General features: G+C 40.9%; 1 protein-coding gene across 1 annotated transcript; it reads right to left on the bottom strand.

Moving 5' to 3' along the window:
* Positions 1-1,714: 1,714 nt before the first annotated feature.
* On the bottom strand, positions 1,715-18,116 carry LOC131247669 (uncharacterized). Its single transcript, XM_058247742.1, has 2 exons — positions 18,033-18,116; positions 1,715-2,185 (listed from the first exon to the last, which is right to left on the bottom strand). The coding sequence occupies exons 1-2, from the start codon at positions 18,114-18,116 to the stop codon at positions 1,715-1,717; spliced, it is 555 nt and encodes a 184-aa protein (XP_058103725.1).
* Between the last annotated feature and the right edge of the window lie 672 nt (positions 18,117-18,788).

Genomic DNA, 18,788 nt, shown 5'->3' with positions numbered 1-18,788 from the left:
GAGTGAGGGAACCTAGAAATTGAGCGATGCAACCTAGAAATTGAGCAAGGGAACCTAGAATTGAGCGAGGGAACTTAGAAATTGAGCGAGGGAACCTAGAATTGAGCGAGGCAACTTAGAAATTGAGCGAGGGAACCTAGAATTGAGCGAGGGAAAGTAGAAGGTGAGCGAGGGAACTTGAAATTAGGTGAGGCAAACTAGAAGTTCAACAAAGCAAACATGAAAGTTGAGCGAGAGAACATTTACAAGTTATGAATTTTCATTCATTATAAATTTTCCTGAAGTACAAATTGCACGGGGTATATACAACACTATATATAATATAACATTCCACAAAATTTCCCTTTTCATCCCATGCCTACATCAAGTATCATTTTCAGGTTACAGACAAACAATCATACACTATCGACTTCCTCCAAACGGCAGTGAATTTTTACATGTTTGTTCCCTCCAAGGTGCCACCACTGCACAGTATATTGATGAATTTCATTACAAATATGCTGCAGTCAAAACCATTGCTTTGCTTCTGCACAGATTTCTCTTCTTTGGCGGTCCAAGTCTTCCCTTCAAGCGCGGTGACGTCTCCAGTGGCATGGAAGAGAATGGGGAGCGCCTCCGTCATCAATTTGATCTTTTGCTTATACTTTAGGAGATCATTTGACATTAAGCTATCAATAATAATGATCTCTTGTTGTCTTGGATATACAACCAACGAGAACTAATGATAGTTATTATGGTTCACGGGTACATAAACTTGTCCATGTTTAAGAAATTGAGCGATCAGTAAAAACATGATCATAAAACACATTACAACCAGGCTTGATGTTATGTGACGAATGCATTGCCCGTTCACAACACCAAATTGCCTTGACGTGTGATTTATCCCACTGCTTGGCAATTGCGACGACATTGCTTATCTCACCTACCAACCTCGCACGAAGCAAACTTGGAGTCTCGATACACCTTTAGATTCAACATACTTACTTGAAGGGATAGCTATTACAAACGTAATCAAAGATCAATACAAGTAGCAAAAATATGAATTAATAGAAAAAACATATTAGCGATAATCCGAAGTAAACATTTACTGTAAAATACGTGGGACAGAACTTGCAATCCTTGGGATATGCAATTGAAAGGTCAGACTGCATTTCTTCTAAGAATTCAACATATTTGTCGATAGCCTAATCCACAGAGTAATATGATTCAACAATAATCGAATATAAGATATAAATATATGAAAGTCAATGTATATAAACACTCAATTACGAATGCTTACCACACTATCAACCCACGCATCATCTACCCATATAGAATTGAACCATGAAGCCGTTGTTGTCTCCTCATTTACTCCATAGTAGTTCTCTAATTCTTTTAGTTCATCTGTTGATAGCATCCTGAATGGATCCATTTGTATACAAAATGATATCGGAGATGTATGAAAGTTTATAGCTTCCTCAGGTCGGCTCACCACGTTAGTGGTTGTATCGATCGAAGACAGGGATAAGAATGGAGAAACTATATAATAGGATGGCTTCATTACCCTTTTAGTTCTCCTTACATAAATGGGAGGAGAAACGGGTGCTTCATCCAATAGAGTATGCTCGGCCATAATATACGATTGCACCTCTAACTCTCCATTTCCCTGTTCTTTCTCTTCCATATCCTCTACTTCCCCTTTCTTCTTCAACTCCTCGTCCTCCTACCTTAAAAACTACCCCCTCTGTGTATAGAAATCTTCCTTCTCCTTCTTGAAGTCATCCCTCTCCTTTGCTAAATTTTCAGTCTCTCTCAATAACTCACACATCTGCCTATTCAACTCCTCTTTCTCCTTAAAAAACAATTCCTTCTCCTTCTTCAACCATGCTCTCTCATTCAAATCTTCTCTCTCCATCTTCAACACTTCCTTCTCTTTCAACAACCCCTCCCTCTCATCGAGCTTCTCTTCTCTCTTTCTCAACTCTTCTTTCTCTTTCCTCAGCTCATCTCTCTCGTTCTTCAACTCCTCTCTCTCCTTCTTCAATTCATCTCTCTCAACCCTAAATTCATCCATCAAAAGAGCTGGCTTCACGATATTCCCCCCCGATCCCTCTCCTTGTACGCCTTTTTCATCACTTTCCGTTGATCCCTCCGCATCCTCATCATCATTCTTGTTACCCTCATCCTCATCCTGGGTTTCAATGACCTACAAAATGTATCAATGAAGATATGAGAGTCGGGATACTTTTATCATGACATTGGGTTTATCGAACAGTGAATTAAATAACTAAAAATTTAATAAACGTTCATAATATCTCACCTGAAAACTATCACGGATCAAGCGAACGGTGTCCGTTTCCCATTCTCATAGGGTGGGTTCCAAGTTCTTTATTAATATAGTCTGCAAAAGAACCCAGACTGATGTTAATATATGGAGTATAAGTGTCAAATTAAGCAAAGTGAACGGTGGAGAAATACATATACTTACAGCTTCGCTCTAAAAAATTGCATGTATTTTGTTGTACCTCCAACCCTTCCAGCCTCGATATTGAATGAAACGTGAAATTTGTGAGGGAACATACGAAATAATATACTCTCGTAAGGCCGGTAATTTCTCTACAGCCCATATATGTTATAATGAGATTGCATGAGGTTAAAAATCCACAATTGAATATAATCATGTAGAATAAAGAAAGAGTTCTTACCTGTAGAAGAAAGACACAACCATATAAATCGAAATGATGAGATGTGCAATAAGAAGAAAAATGGGGATTGCTTAAACAGACTTAGCTGAGTATCATGCTTCTCTAATCCACCCTTCACCATGTCGAACTACCATTTTAATGAACACTTAGAGGATGGGTTGGGGAATTGAGAATAAGAATTGTCACCTACAAACATGTAATGAAAAATATATCAAAAAATAAAGTTCACTATATACTTGATGAATCATAACATAAAAAATTAAACGTAGTTGAAATCAAAGCATAAATCGAATAAAACTCAAGTGAAATTAAGAGAGGCAAGCATGAATTGATCGAGGCAAATTAGAAGTTTATCGAGGCAAGTTGGTAATTAAGGGAGGCAAACTAGAAATTGTGAGAGGGAAACATGAAATTAAGCGAGGCAAACTGAAAATTCAGTGAGGGAAACATGAAATCGAGTGAGGGGAGTTTGAAATTGAGCGAGGCAAACTAAAAATTGAGCGAGGCAAAGTAGAAAATGAGTGAAGGAAACATGAAATTCAGCGAGGCAGGGTGAAATTGAGCGAAAAAATTTAAAAAATTGAGCGAGGCAAGGTGAAATTGAGCAAGGCAATCAAGAAATTGAGCGAGGCAATCAAGAAATTGAGATTGGTAACCTAGAAATTTAACGAGGCAACCTAGAAATTGCGCAAGGCAACATAGAAATTGAGCGAGGCAACCTATAAATTGAGGGAGGGAACCTAGAAATTGAGCGAGGCAACCTACAAATTGAGCGAGGCAACGTAGAAATTGAGCGAGAGAACCTAGAAATAGAGCGAGGCAACCTAGAAATTCAGCAAGGTAACCTAGAAATTGAACAACACAACCTAGAAATTAAGCGAGGCAACGTAGAAATTGAGCGAGGTAATGTAGAAATTGAGTGAGACAACCTAGAAATTGAGAGAGACAACCTAGAAATTCAGCGAGGCAACCTAGAAATTGCACGAGGTAATGTAAAAATTGAGTGAGGCAACCTATAAATTGAGCGAGGGAACCTAGAAATTGAGCGAGACAACCTAGAAATTTAGCACGACAACGTAGAAATTGAGCGAGGCAATCTAGAAATTGAGCGAGGGAACCTAGAAATTGAACGTGGCAAGGTAGAAATTGAGTGAGGCAACCTAGAAATTTAGCGAGGCAACGTAGAAATTGAGCAAGGCAATCTAGAAATTGAGCGAGGTAATGTAGATATTGAGTGAGGCAACTTAGAAATTAAGCGAGACAACCTAGAATTTGATCGAGGCAAGGTAAAAATTGAGAAAGGCAGGCTAAAAATTGAGCGAGGCAAGCTAAAAATTGAGCGAGGCAACATGAATTTGACCGAGGCAAGCTTGAAATTGAGTGAGGCTAACTTGAAATTCAACGAGGCTAACATCAAATTTAGCAAGGCTAACATGAATTGGAATGAACTTTAAATGAAATTGAACTAGCCTAACAATTTGCTCTTCGGTGAATTTGACCGAGCAGTTAATGAAATTGACCGAGCTTTACATGAAATTCAATTTCTCTTCAGTGAATTTGACCAAGTAGTTAATGAAATTGACCAAGCGGTTCATAAAATTTTCTGTTACATTACATGAATCCGTGGAAGTTCTCCATCATATTTTTATGATATCTCTGTCAAATTTATGAATTGCTCGGGGAATTTCACCAGTCATGAACTAGGAATGTCGGCGACGACTCAAGCATATTGCCGAGAAGTAGGTCAAATGGACCAAAACCTCTCGCAAATTGGATTTATAGTTTGCTGAGTACGCTCTTATCGTACTGAGTTAACTGAGTTGGGCCCACCTTGAATGTATGTGGACTATCGATGATGTTCATCCATTTTTCCATCTAAAGTAAGGGTTTAAGCTTAAAATGGTAGCATATCGAAATATCAAGTGGATCATATCATAGGAAACGGTGGTTCCACCGTAGAAACCTTGCTATGCCCCACAATGATGTTTTATTTGTAATCCATCATGTTCATAGGATGATTTTTACATGGATGAATCGAAAACCAAGATGTGAGCTTCATCCAGCAGTTCAATAGCCCACAAAAAATTTACACCGTTTAGGGAAATATACTACATTATACCTGTGGTTTGTGCTTTCTTCCGTGGAGGGACCATTTTCAGAAAATTGAGAAAATATAGATGTATGGAGAGCGTGGGATCTAGTGAGAGAATGGTGCGATCCAAGTAACAGACTTTCGTGCAGGAAAATGATTTTTTGCCTCTCTCTTTTTTTTTTTTTCCGGAAATGGAGCAAGGAAAGGGAGTGAAAGGAAGAGAATGGCGGTGAAAATTAGGGGTATTTACGTCCTCAAATTTGCTGTCTGTCCGTGTAAGGTCTAAGTTGGGAAGTTAAGTTTCAGATATCTCATAAAAGACGTAGGATAAAAGGTAGCGTCTACAATGGTAATTTTCTCCATACTGGTCAATTCGTACCTCGAGTGGGAGCGGATCAGGTGTTACCCGGGTAACACTGTAATGAGTGTTACACCGACTGTGCAGCCTACCTGGATGTATGTGTAGTATATATCCATGCCCTCCATCAGTTTTTCCAACACATTTTAGAGTATGCTACCAAAAATGAAATAGATCCATATCTCAATGGACCACACCATATGAAAAAGTGGTCATTGAATGCTCACCATTAAAAACTTCCTAATGCCCACCGTAATGTTTATTTGCCATCCAACATGTTGATAAGTCACAGACCTGGATGAATGGGAAAAACAAATATCAGCTTGATCTAAAACTTTTGTGATTCCTAAGAACTTTTCAATGGTGGACATTCAATTCCTACTGTGTGGTTCACTTGAGATTGGATCTACTTCATTTTTTGAACCATGCCCTAAAATAAAACGGAAAAATGGATGGACGGCGTGGATATGCAACACATATATCAAAGTAGGCCCCAGGGTCTGGGAAACACAGTGTAAGATGTTACCCGGGTAACACGTAATCCCGCTCCCCCTCGAATCCTCGTACCATGTTTTGTGGTCCAAATCCAACGCATTTAGAGTCGGGTCCCATGTTAGTTAGGCAGAGTCCAACGCATTAATATTTTGTACCTAGTAAGGCCTAATGGGCCCATGTCCGAATAGATGCCCATTTATTACCAAGTTAGGTTCAATGATCCGTCAGGCTGACCCAACGTCATTTATTATTACATTGTAGACACCGAAAGTTCCATTAAATTGGAACTGTGGGAAGTTAAGTTCATACCTGCCAAGGCTTGCAACAGTTGGCAGAGTGAACACAGCCAGTTTATACGTGGTATGCAAGCTTTGCTAATGTACACGCCATGCATGTGCCAGCATGGAATGATAGGTTCAAGATCCAATCCATCCATCAGAGCGGCACCACTATATTGAGGCCCTAGTCCAACCAATAATCAAATGATCAGCAGCAAATGAATGGCTTTGAAAAACTTAGCTGAAGTTTCTAAACTATTAATCTGTTTGCAGTATGGGCCCACGTGATGATAGATCTATGGTTGTTACCGACCTGGTACTGGTTGGTACTGGTCGAAGCTCTGTGATCCCCGCCATGATCTATGTGTTTTATCCACGCCTTCTATCCGTTTTGCTAGCTTCTTTTAGGACATGAGCCTAAAAATAAGGCACGTTCAAAGCTCCAGTGGACCATAGCATAGGAAATAGTGGGGATTGAACAATTACTATTGAAAACTTCTTGTGACCCATAGGAGTTTTCGATCAAGTTAGGTTTTCGTGTTTTCCCTTCATCCAAGTTTATGTGAATTTTTGAACAGGTTGGATGGAAAAAAAACATCATGGTGGGCCTGAGGAAGGTTTCAATGATAGGGGTCATTAGCACCATTGGTTCATGTGGTGTAATCCACTTGAGCTTTGGAAAAATGAGCGCCTGTCCTAATATGAGCTTGCAAAATGAATGGATGTGGTGGATAAAACACATCATGGTAGGGTGACATAATTTTTTAGTACGGCAGTATTGAGCCCGGTCATGGCTAGAGGTGGGCATCGAGTCGAGTCGGACCGAGTTAGGTCCAACTCGACTCGATCCGGTATTGTGAAACCCTTGACCCAAACTCGATCCGACTCGGTACCGAGTCCAGCAGGCCTGACTCGATCCTAACCGGATCTTGGTTGGGCCGATCCGAACCGAGTCCAACTTCGTCAGAGATACCGAGTTAGATCAAGTTGGCTATGGTTCGGATTAGGTCAAAAGCTCAACTAGATCGGGTCAAGGCCGGCCGCACCACAGAGCGAACCCAGGCCGATCCCGAGTCGGCCCAGATGAACCACATTGGGCCAGGCTGATCAATCACAGCGGACCAGGCCATTTAATAAAAATAAAAATAAAAAGAAATTACCTGTATGTTAATGCTGCTGTTCGGACGGGTGGCCGAACCGGGGCTGCTGCCTATACAGACAGGTGACCGGACCTGGGCTGCTGCCTATGTGGACGGTGGAGAGAGAGAGAGAGAGAGAGAGAGAGAGAGAGAGAGAGAGAGAGAGAGAGAGGGGAATCGGGCGGAAGGGTGCCGAAGGAGGATGGGGATGAGGAGCCATACGAAAGGGTGCCAAAGGAGGAGGAGGAGGATGAGGAGGAACCGGACTCCGGGATCAAATTAGGTGCGGCGGCCAGCTACTAGGGTTAGGAATGGGTAGGTTTAGGATTTTTTTTTTCTTTTGAATATATACTACCCGATTACCAGTCCAAGTTGGGTTTCGGATCGGATCGGATCGGGTTCGACCATATCGGATTTCGGTTTGAGTCGGGTCAGGTTACCATATAACCCGAACTCGACTCGGTTGGAATTCGGATCTGCGTGGGTCTACTCGATTTGATTCGAAACTGGCATTCAGTTCGGGTCAAGTCGGATCCGACCGAGTCAGTCGATTCGGATCCACTGAGTCGAGTCGAGTCCTGGCCAGCTCTAGTCATGGCATCACTACCAAATCCAAGCAACAAGGGAATAATGCAAATTCCCAGACATGGATTAGGTACTACCCTCACCTCTCCTTAGCTACAAACGAACAAGGGCTACAAGGGGTAACCGTGGTGTATGGGTTTTATCCACATTGTTTATTAATTTTTTTACCTCATTTTATGGTACAAGCCCAAAAAATGAGGCAGTTTCAAGGCTTAAGTAGACCACACAACGGGAATTAAACATCTATCCCTAAAAAGTTTTTAGAGGCCACAAAAGTTTTGGATCAAGCTTATATTCATATTTTCCCTTAATTCGGGTACATGTGACCTTATTAGCAGATTAGATGGAAATTAACCATCACAGTGGACACTAGGAAGGTTTCAATGGTGGGTGCCATTAGCATCGCTTCTTTTTATAGTGTGATCCACTTGTGCCTTGGATCTGCCTCATTTTTGGCTAATACCTAAAATGATATGGAAAATTGGAAGAGCGATGGGGATAAAATCCACTGGTCCCTCAAAACTCGTCAATTCCTAGCTAGAGTCGGGTGTGGGTAGTACTCAATCCCCATCCTAAATTCACATGGCGTGGCCCACTTGAGCTTTGGAATGGCCTAATTTTTGTTGTTTTGCTTCATTAAAGTTGGAAACATGTGATGAATGTCTTAGAGGACATATACACAACACAATGGGTCCCACAACACTCCGGGAATGTTCTATTGGGTGGCATCTCCTCCCCAATAGTCCCATCTAGATGGTCTGGATGACTAGACCATGCAACCATATGGGCCTATCATGATTGGAGCAGGAAAAAAAGGACTGTCCATCCAACAAAGACAACTTATGAGGGGTGTGTTTTTGGTAGATGAGGTAGTATCTTTTGAAATTGCACGTGGTGGGCCACGGGCTATGCGTGGAAACTTGGCAGAGCTAGGGAATGAAGGCGTTTACACGTGGTGGGCCATGGGCTATGCGTGTAAACTCCGGTGGTAGACTCCGATTGGATTGAGCTCTAAAGATTATAAATGTTAAAGCTGAACATACACAAGGAGTTTACATAGACTTTATAAATGACAACTTGTTGGATTGAGCTCCTTTTATAGTGCCTTATCAGGTTGATTGATCAATGTTCTTTCGTGCTTTAATCAGCTCCCCTCGATCGTGATGTCAATGCATCGTCAATGCTTCAGCTTAAAGATCAACCACCTTGCATGAGATGCTCCTTTCGGTGACCAAGGTGATGGGAGGTTGGTGAGTTCTCCTACAATAAGTGGGAATGTTGTAATCATACAGGATTCACCTATATGGGTGTTCTAGAGGGTTTAGAGAATGATTTGACTATAAGTTCAAGTCTAATCTTTAAAACAAGGTAGAGATTAAGTTTATCTTCAACATTTTGGTTGGAATCCTCTTTCAAGTTATAAATCATAAGAAATATAACTTAAATCTTATTTACTTAGAGACTTAGGATGAGGGATATGGTCATGAAATCACCCAAGCTTTTATTGCACCAATACTTATCTAAATGCTCAAGAACCGAATGCCTTCTATTAAAAGGTTAAGCTTCCAAGGGCTCAACTGACTACATGACACATGTAATAATGTGATTGACAAATACGATACACAAATCAGTGCACTAATAATCTACACCTTTGTCAATTACGTGACAAAAACCTAACGTAGACCATGTTATGGTTCATACCAATGATATACCAAAACAATACTAAATTTTACGTGTCTAAGATTACAATGATTTACAAATTTAAATACAGGAATTGAGACATGTAACATTAGTAATGCTCCCCCATAATTGCTCCACATATCTCATCAATTCTTGCAACAATAAACAAACCCTGCAAAATAGAATTCATTATTTTAGTGGTACTTAATCTTTCTCCCATTTTTTGTCAGTATTTAACAAAGAGTTTGTTCCCATAAATATACTAATAAAAACATAGCATGGAATATCTCTATAAGTAATAGATTTATCAATTATAAGGCATATACTAACAGGGGTTTAAAGGGTGCATATAATCATTAAAACATAGAACATGCTTATTTTGGTCATTCAAAAGATATACGAATCAAATTAGGGATAATCAGTGATAATGTAAGATAAAATATGTGATATAAAAATTCAACAAATTTAAAGCTTAAACTATTAATATAAATGAAGTTATAATCCTTAGATTTACTAATTAAGCACAAGATAAGGCTAGAATCCTCAGATTTTTAATTCAGCCCTAAGGGACCTTCTAACATTACCTCCTTAAGGTGTTATGGTATCCTAAGTCTTTAGGGAGGGATACTGCAGTGTAGGCCAATAAGACACATAAGTGACAAAGGTCTTTAATAGTAGAGGAGTCTTCCGAAGTGAATTCGAACTCTTCCGTATCATCCCATATTGTCGCCATACCCTTGCCTTTAGATCTTACATTATAAGGGCAATCAGTGGCAATATGTTCATAACCCTAACAATTATAACATTTGATATGCTTAGGTGGTTTAACATATTTGCATTTACAATTCTCAACCATCTTCTCCTTTTTGTCACAACTCTTCCCTCTACTCAATTTGAGATTTTTTTAATTTTCTTTCAAAATCCTTATCATCGTCCTCGTTATCATTATCACTTTCAAATTTAATAACTTTATGCCTATGTGAATGCCTATGAGATGTTTTAAGGATGGTTAATTTCTTTGTACTAGAAGAGGCCTTAAAGTGTAGTTCATATGTTTGTAGCTTTACTTTCATCTCATCTATATTTCTACACTCTTCTATCTAGGTTATCTTGGGAGTGAGTCTATCCAGTAGAGATTTAAGTATTTTTCTACATATATAACCTTCTAGAATCATCTCTCCTAAACCCCACATAGAATTGTAATTATCATTCAGTTTAGATTAAAATCCCATGAAAGTCTCAGACTCTTCTATTCATATACTGCTTATGCATTTTAAGTGTGGAAGTAAGGTGGAGTTAGAGAATGAAGGTTACATCCTAAAAGGGGGGGGGGACTAAGACCTATTTAAAATTATCCCAATTAAAAACAACAATGCCTAACTTAAACTAAAAGTAATTAAACTAAGTAAGGCAATGTAACTCTAAGGCTTCCAAGCCAATAGAGGGTCCAATCACATAGATTACAAATGATATGCAAATAAGCAACTAATCTATATAAATAGTGTATATGTGCATGTGAGATGTGCTACCTATTTAATCACTAAGCATTCAGCTAATCATACATGTGTAATTAAACATTCAAACACATATATGCACAATTAAATAATTACACAAATAACAATTCCAAACATAAGTATATATAGTGGTTCGACTACTTACTTACTCTACTTCTGGTGAACGCACTCAACCCATGAGTGTATCGAATTTCACTATTGGAGGTTTTAGATTAAGTTCACCTCTAACCTTTACAGCCCTACACAAGGACTCTAAAATTTATGCCCTATACAAGAGCAAGGGTCATAATCTCGAACCTAACAATTTAGGCTCTACTCTCGTGCTAAGGTCCTACACATGAACCCAATGATTTAGGCCCTACATAAGAGCCAAGGTCCTACTTCTGAACCTGAAATTTATGCCCTTCATAAGAGCAAGGGTCCTACTCCCAAACCTAATACGTATTCTCCTGCCGGAGGCTTATGAAAAGAATTTGGTTGGTTTTTTCTTAGGCTAATTAACAACCTTAGTCCTACACAAGAACTACAAAATTTAGGCTCTACGGAAGAGCCAGGGTTATACGAAAGAACCTAAGTGAGTTTAGACACAAACTCTTACACTCCAACTGTAAGACCTGTATCCTAGTCTCTGTACGCTTCAGCGGTCCTCCCAGTCAAATTCCAACAACCCTCGACCTGTATCCGACGTTTGCGTGCGATCCTAAGACGAGTCATGCATACCAAAGTCGGCTTGACCCGAAACTTGTACCCTAGTGACCATGCCGTCGCCGCTGTTCCAATGCCATGACTCGCGCACCAATCCGATACTCGGGCTAAAAGATGTGGGCACACGTTCATTTTCAGGAAAACGCTGTGCGTTGCAAATTTTGAAGGAATTTCTACAATATGTCCCATCAATGAATCAATCGCTCAAGTCAAGTACACCCTATACCTCAAGTATAAGCTCCATCTCTCCTTTTTCCACAAGTCAACTCTCTCTCTCTCTCCCCTACCCATCCCTCTTTTACACAATTTTCAACTAAGCCCATGCTTCCCCATCTCCTTTCCTTACAACCACCACATCATCCCATCCCTTTTCACCCATCACTTACCCCTCTCTCTCATTCCCATTCACTCCCAAGCAACACCACATGTCCAAGCTCCTCTCTCCCAAGCCAAGTGTGGCCCACCCTCTCATCTCACATCTCAACCATTCATTCATCATCTACCTCCATCAACATTGAAGGCAAGGAGTTAAGGAGGCTAAGGGATTAAGGAGGAGTGTAATAGGTGGGTGATCCACTGTTGATTCTTATTTTAGGGCCCACTTGTTGGTGAGACCCATTTTGATTTATGTGATATAACCATGAGAGGCCCATAGTGGCGGGGTCCCTCTATCACCGTCTCTCTCTCTCTCTCTCTCTCTCTCCTTTTTTCATTTTTTTTGTGATGATGTGGCCATGTGGCCCACCTGGACGTACCCCACTTGATGTATATCCACACCATCTGTGCATTTGGTGGCCCACTTGAGCAAGGCTCACCTCATACATGTGCTGTGACCCAAACTGTCTAGTGTCCAGGGACGCTGGACGTGAACTGGAAACAAAACTATTTACTTGATTCCAAACTTTTAGGTGGGCTGCTCATGCAGGCCCTACCTTGATGTATGGGTTTAATCCACACCGTCCATTCCATTCCCCAGCTCATTTAAGGCGTTGAGCCGAAAAATGAGGCCTACCCAATAATCAAGCAGGCCATACTGTAGAAAATTGTGATTTCTACCGTTTAAGGCTACTAGGGCCCACTGTGATGTTTTTACACACCAAAATACCTTGAATATTGGGTTTGTTTGGTCCATCATGAGCCATAGAATCCAATGGCTGGACTAGATTTTTCGGATGTGGGCCTTACCTAAGAAAAACCATGGAAAAATATAAAACAATTTTTTTTTTAAAAAAAAGTAGCTGACGCTGCTGCTGCTGCCATCTAGAGGACGGTGCAGCAGCGTCCTCTACGTTGTGGATAGTGGCCAAGGACCGTGGGTCCTAACTGTGGGCCCCACTGTGATGTGTTTTGAACATCAACACAGGCCCCTTAGTGCAGTGGGCCACCCCAAAATTCACCCATAAATCAGAGCTCAGGTGGTCTATGTCATAAGAAATAGTGGAGATTGAATGTCTGCTATTGGAACCCGGTTGGTTTACAAAAGTTTTGGATCATTATAAAATTTATTTTTCCTCTCTATCCAGGTCCGTGGGATCCATCCATGCCGTCCAGCCATTAGAGTGGGCCACGCCATGATGCGTGTGATGCATCCACTGTCCAGGGACGGTGGGACGCACCCTTGGTGTGGGGCTACACTTGATGTATGTGTTGTCCAAGCCATCCAGGCCTGGACGTTATTAGTATATTAAATATAATATATATATTATACTAGGAGGTGGGCCACACTTGTGGACCCACCATGACCTCGTGTGTTAAATCAGCACTGTTCAAAGCATCCAGGGGTCTCTGGATGGTGGCTTTTCTTATGACATGTTATATTATATTATATTATATTATATTATATTATATATTATAATATATTATGGTATATTATATTATATTATATAATATATACTATAGTCGCCACTACGTGGACTGCACCATGATGTATATATCTGCACCATCTAGTTGCTGGACAGTGCAGCAAGCATGACAAGCACGCCGTCCATCCAGATTACGTGGGGCCCTTGTCATGTATGGGTCTTACCCACATCGTCCATCCATTCATCTGGTGAGCTGTGGGCCACGTGGGTTGACCCCACCCCTGATGGATTTTCACACTCATGTAGTCCATCCGTTTTGGATGAGGATGCCACCTTGATGTATGAGTTTCATTCCATGCCGTCCAACTATTTTCCACCTCAACCGTCCATCAACTGGCGTGTCATGCTAGGTACGGCCCCACAATGATGCATGTGTTGTATTCCTACCGTCCATCCATTTGGCGACCCCGTCTCACGGCTTGAGACTAAGGCAGATCCAATTTCAAATGGACCACATTGCAGAGGACGGCGGGATGAACACCCACCATTGAAAACCCTTTGGGATTATAGGGGTCTAGATCAATATAATATTTGTTTTTCCTCCATATCTAGGTCTTTGTGACCTTATGCATAGACTGGATAGAAAATAAATACCATAGTGAGCCCATTGGAATTTAATCGTGGGAATCATTATCACCACTACTATTTGTGGTATGGTCCAGATGATCTTTTGATCTAATTCATTGGTAGGATAATGCACTAAAATGATCTCTATAGTTGGATAAATGGTGCGGCCCAAGTAATGCGGCTCACTTGTTGTATTTGAGAAGCTCAAAGTGATGTATTTGGGGCCCATGGGTTAAGGCCCGGTTTGATGTATTTGGGGGCCCATTTGACTCGACCCATTCGACTTAGCCCATTCGATTCGGCCAATTTGAATCGGTCCCTTTGATTCAGCCCACTTGATGTAGCCCATTTGATGCATGATTGACCCATTGGAGTGGCTCACATGATACGACCCACTTAAGGTATGTGAGACCTTTGTGTGGGTCGACTGTGATGTATATGAGGCCCATTGTGATGTGAGATTCCACTATGATGTATGTCATGATGTTTTGGCGGCCATGCCTTAGGAGTAATGGTGGTTTGACGTCCACATTGATGAGCAATGATGGTTAAATGTCCACATTGTGACCTTTCCTTAGGCCTTGTTAGGTCCATTCTCATCGCTGCAAATTGCCGAGGCTAATTATTGATCGATTCTGATTATCGTGGTCTTTTGCCGATTCTGATTTTTATGGCCGATTGCCGATTCCGATTGTCATGGCTGATTACCGATTTCGATTATCAAGGCCGATTGTTAAGGCTAATTCTGATTTCGATTGTCGAGGCCGATTTACGAGGCCCGATGTGGGGTATATTCAGCCCGTGTTTAAGGCCCAATGTGATGTATATGAAGCCTATGTGATGAGGCCTATTGTGGTGCATTTGAGGGCCAGGCGATGGAGCCCATTGTAATGTATATTAGACCTCATGTGAAAGGCCCATCGTGATGTGTATTAAGCTCTTAAGTGAGACCCATGGTGTTGTATATTAGGCTCTTGTGTGAGGCCATGGGCCCACTATATGTTAGGCTCTATGAGGGCCATTCCTTAGGGGTAATGTTGGTTAAATGTCCACATTGTCAAGGTCGATTGTTGATGCCGGTTATTGATACTGATTATGAGTATGTGATAGCATAGCATCATGATACATGCCCATACGCATCATCTGTATATTTATTGTGAGATGTGATTGATCATTGCATACGTCATAGCACAGATGATCTATGAAACTCCCTGATAGGGGAAGTTATCTCACATGAGCGCACGATATGTACAGGATTGATGCATGATTAGATTACATGACTTATGCATCTTGCATTATGTGATCGTGATTACTGTACGCCCTAGCGACATTAGGGCTGTGACCTCCACAAGCATATCGTGGATGACTAGATGGGACACTGAAAATGTTTGGTTCAAGCATTTAGGCACTTTGGATGTCCGTGGGTGAAAGTCCCTAAACCTCCGAGGCCAGGAGATGCCCCAATGTCAAGACCGAGTGGATACATGAGTGCCCGAGTGCCGAATACCAGGAGGCCGCATCTCCCACTATGTCATGGTCGGTTGGGAGGGAGTGTGGCCTTACCCGCCTAAGCGTAGGGCGCATAGCTAGGCTAAGTCTGACCAGCTCATGAATGGGTCCGCTATTGACGTGCTGGGTATATATTGGCTGACTACTGGCCAGGTGGATAGTGAGGTCTTTTCCACTTGCATGGTCGTGTGTCAGTGGGCAACGATTTGCATGTAGAGTGTACTAGACCCCGGTGATGATCCCAGTGATATACAGTATTGATATGTGAACTTATTGAGCAGGAGTTGCATACTCATACATTCATTCACTATCCACTCGGGCTAGTGGTGTGCAACTGTTTGTTAAGTGTATATTCGCAATGGCCAGGATTTCGGTTGGGGCGTGCGACTAACCTGAGATCAGGAATCGACCACATTATGTCGGACTATCCAAATTAGGTATGGGACTAGTTTGGATAGAAGTCCCTTGTGATGGACCCCATAGCCTGCGATACTACGTACTATCATTTCGACTTCACACTCTAGAATGGTCATTCCATTCGCACTGCTTATTGCATTACGTCCATGGCATAGGCTTTTGGGTTGCTATATTTCTGCATTTATATGATCTAGACAAAGCTGATGGTATTAGTAGCTCTTCCGAATTGCATATTTTATTGCATCCTCGAGATCTGAGATCTGGTTCATTATGTTTCTGCATTACATAGCCGATTTACATTACTTCCTCTATATATGACATTGTCTTCATATGTCTTTTCATCCCATATCCTAGATGAGGTTGATGACATTTTTATAGACTTGCAGTATTTTCGCTTACTTTGATATCTTATGATTCATGCCAGTAATTCCGATATTGTATGATTACGGCATTGTATTGAATACTTGACACTTATCTTGTGTACACACTTACACCACCCTCTAAGCTTTCTATAAGTTTATGTACAATAGATGCGTGCAGGTGATGATAGGACGTAGTCGAGCTGGGGGAGGAGCGTGTGGCAGATCTTCTGGAGATTTTATTATATGCATGTATTTCATTTTCAGTATTGTACTCAAATGATTATATTAATAGATACGTGGTGATGATGTTGTTCTTATGATTTGAGTATGCTTGTGGTTATGCTTCTTACGAGACAAATTCATGTTGAAAATCCTCCTTATAGGATCCCAGGATCAGAATCTGGGTATGATCGCTAGGAGCTGAGAATGGGGTACACGGAGGCTGTCAGCACTGGATTCAACGATCGAAAATTTTGTGAGCCCGTTTTCTGAGTTTGGGGCGTGACACCAACCTACATAATGAAGGAGTATAAACATGGAATCTTATATATGACACTTGTCGGATCGAGTGCCTTTTGATGCTCCTCTTGGGTTGCTTGATCTCCGCTTTCCCATGCTTCAATCAGCTCCCCGATGCTCCCCCAATCATGTTGCCGTTAAATTTAAAAATACTTCTTTAATTAAACCATAAATATGAAATATCCAACATGAAGATTAAAAAACTTGAATCAAAGTAAGAATAACATTAAAACAAACTACAAGCTTCACTTTTTAGCTCTAACTAAGATATTATTTAAGCAAAGACATGATTGAAACTAAACTCTTAAAACAAAACATGAAAAACTAAGTAGAACAGATGGATTGAAGAAGATAGAAGACTCCTCGAAGTTCTCTAGCACCTTTCTTTACTCCTCCTACCATAATTCGTACTTAAAAAGCCCTAAGAGATCCCTATTTATAAGCTTTGTAGGAATCGACTTTGAAATCGCCTCAATTTACACAACTTTATGTAGCTTCAACGACACCTTCGATGGCATTCAATGACATCAAAGTCCAGACATCGAGTTTGATTCAAATTTGGAAACTGTTCCGCGCGTATTCTGTAAGTCCTTCGATTAGATCACCCGACCTTCGATGGCATTAAATTAGCTTCGATGTCAACGAATATGTGTTCGATGGGATTGAAAAATGACCAAAACCATCCAACGAGTAACTCTCATAATTCATTATAATTTCAATGTCATCAAACTAGCGTTGATGGCATCGAACGTGTCTTCGATGGGATCAAGAATTGAATCTTTTTGTCTAGCAACCAAACTTGATTTTCTTCGATTTCTTCAATAGGATCAAGCCTCCTTCGATGGCATCGAACACTTACTTCAATGGCATCAAAGTTGTGTTCGATATCATCGAACTATCACGTTCAGCAATTCTAGATTTCTATAGTTTATAATCTCAATTTTCTTCCTTCTTCACTTGGTTTTCTTGGATCTTAGACTCTTAAAATCTTCAATCATGACCACCAAAGATCAAACTCTAACTTTAGTAATTCTTGATCATCAAATCCATACTTTTAATGTCTTTTTCACCTTAAGCTCTCAGAATCACCTCGCAAGAGAAAACAAGAGTAATAAGTTAAATTAAGCACATTAATTCTCAAAAAACCAAGTTACAACATGAGAAAATTATGTAATATTTCACACTCAACAATAATTTCATAATGAAGGGCTAAGAGGGAGGCATCGCAACCGCACTCAGAGCAATTGATGCAGGGCTAAAGCGAACTTGTATCATGCACTTCGAGTCCTCAGGAAGATTGCTGAATTCAGGAGGACTATTGGAAGGGATACCCTCTGCATTGACTGTCATTTCCGAGTCAATGGTCACAATCTCAGTAATTATGGGGTCAGGAACCCCTGGAACTGCTGAAGCTACTGTTGTTGTTGTTGCGCCGACATTACCAAAACTGTTGAGGTCGCTACTATAGTTGTATGAATTGCGAATATTGGATGACCGTTATTGCTGTTGTTGATTGTTGTTGTGGTTGGGTCACAACCATCTATTTCTTGGCCGGTGTTAGTTCCCAAGTAACTACAAGAAAAACAGGAGTCAATGAGTGCATAAGCAGGTAATTTAATATAAGCAGATACGAGCAAGCGATCTCCACCTAAGTCAGAACAAGTGGCATAGATGACAGGCCGATTTCTAATGGCTTGAGAATTTTATATTATGGTCGTCAGCGGTCGAGTGGAAGTAAGGAATGGTGGCGGACTAGGACGATGAGGCGGATGATACTTCTCATCAAAAGGGAGATCATGATTATTCAATTTCTCTCTATCTTGCCACCATTTATTCTATCATTTATTAAAATGGGCTTCCTGGTGACATTTCAAACCCTCCTCGATCTCTTGAGAGTAGTCAGCAACAGAAAGGCCGAAACAGTATGTAATGTTTGAAATAAGTCTCAAAAGAGGATACGACTTCGGCCGAAGAAGTACTTAACGGTCGACACAGCTTTGCTGGTGTTAGTAGTGGTTGATC

This window comes from Magnolia sinica, chromosome 1, assembly GCF_029962835.1.
Source record: "Magnolia sinica isolate HGM2019 chromosome 1, MsV1, whole genome shotgun sequence".
Classification (NCBI taxonomy): Eukaryota; Viridiplantae; Streptophyta; class Magnoliopsida; order Magnoliales; family Magnoliaceae; genus Magnolia; species Magnolia sinica.
Note: the sequence above shows the minus strand (reverse complement) of the source record. Positions and strands in the feature narration are given on the sequence as shown.

What these genes read in the sequence shown, in the direction of transcription:
- LOC131247669 (XM_058247742.1), bottom strand. Translation starts at nt 18,116, where the DNA reads ATGACAGTCAATGCAGAGGGTATCCCTTCCAATAGTCCTCCTGAATTC. An exon ending in ACTCGAAGTGCATGATACAA is followed by an intron (nt 2,186 to 18,032) that starts GTTCGCTTTAGC and finishes TACATTTTGTAG; the next exon opens with GTCATTGAAACCCAGGATGA.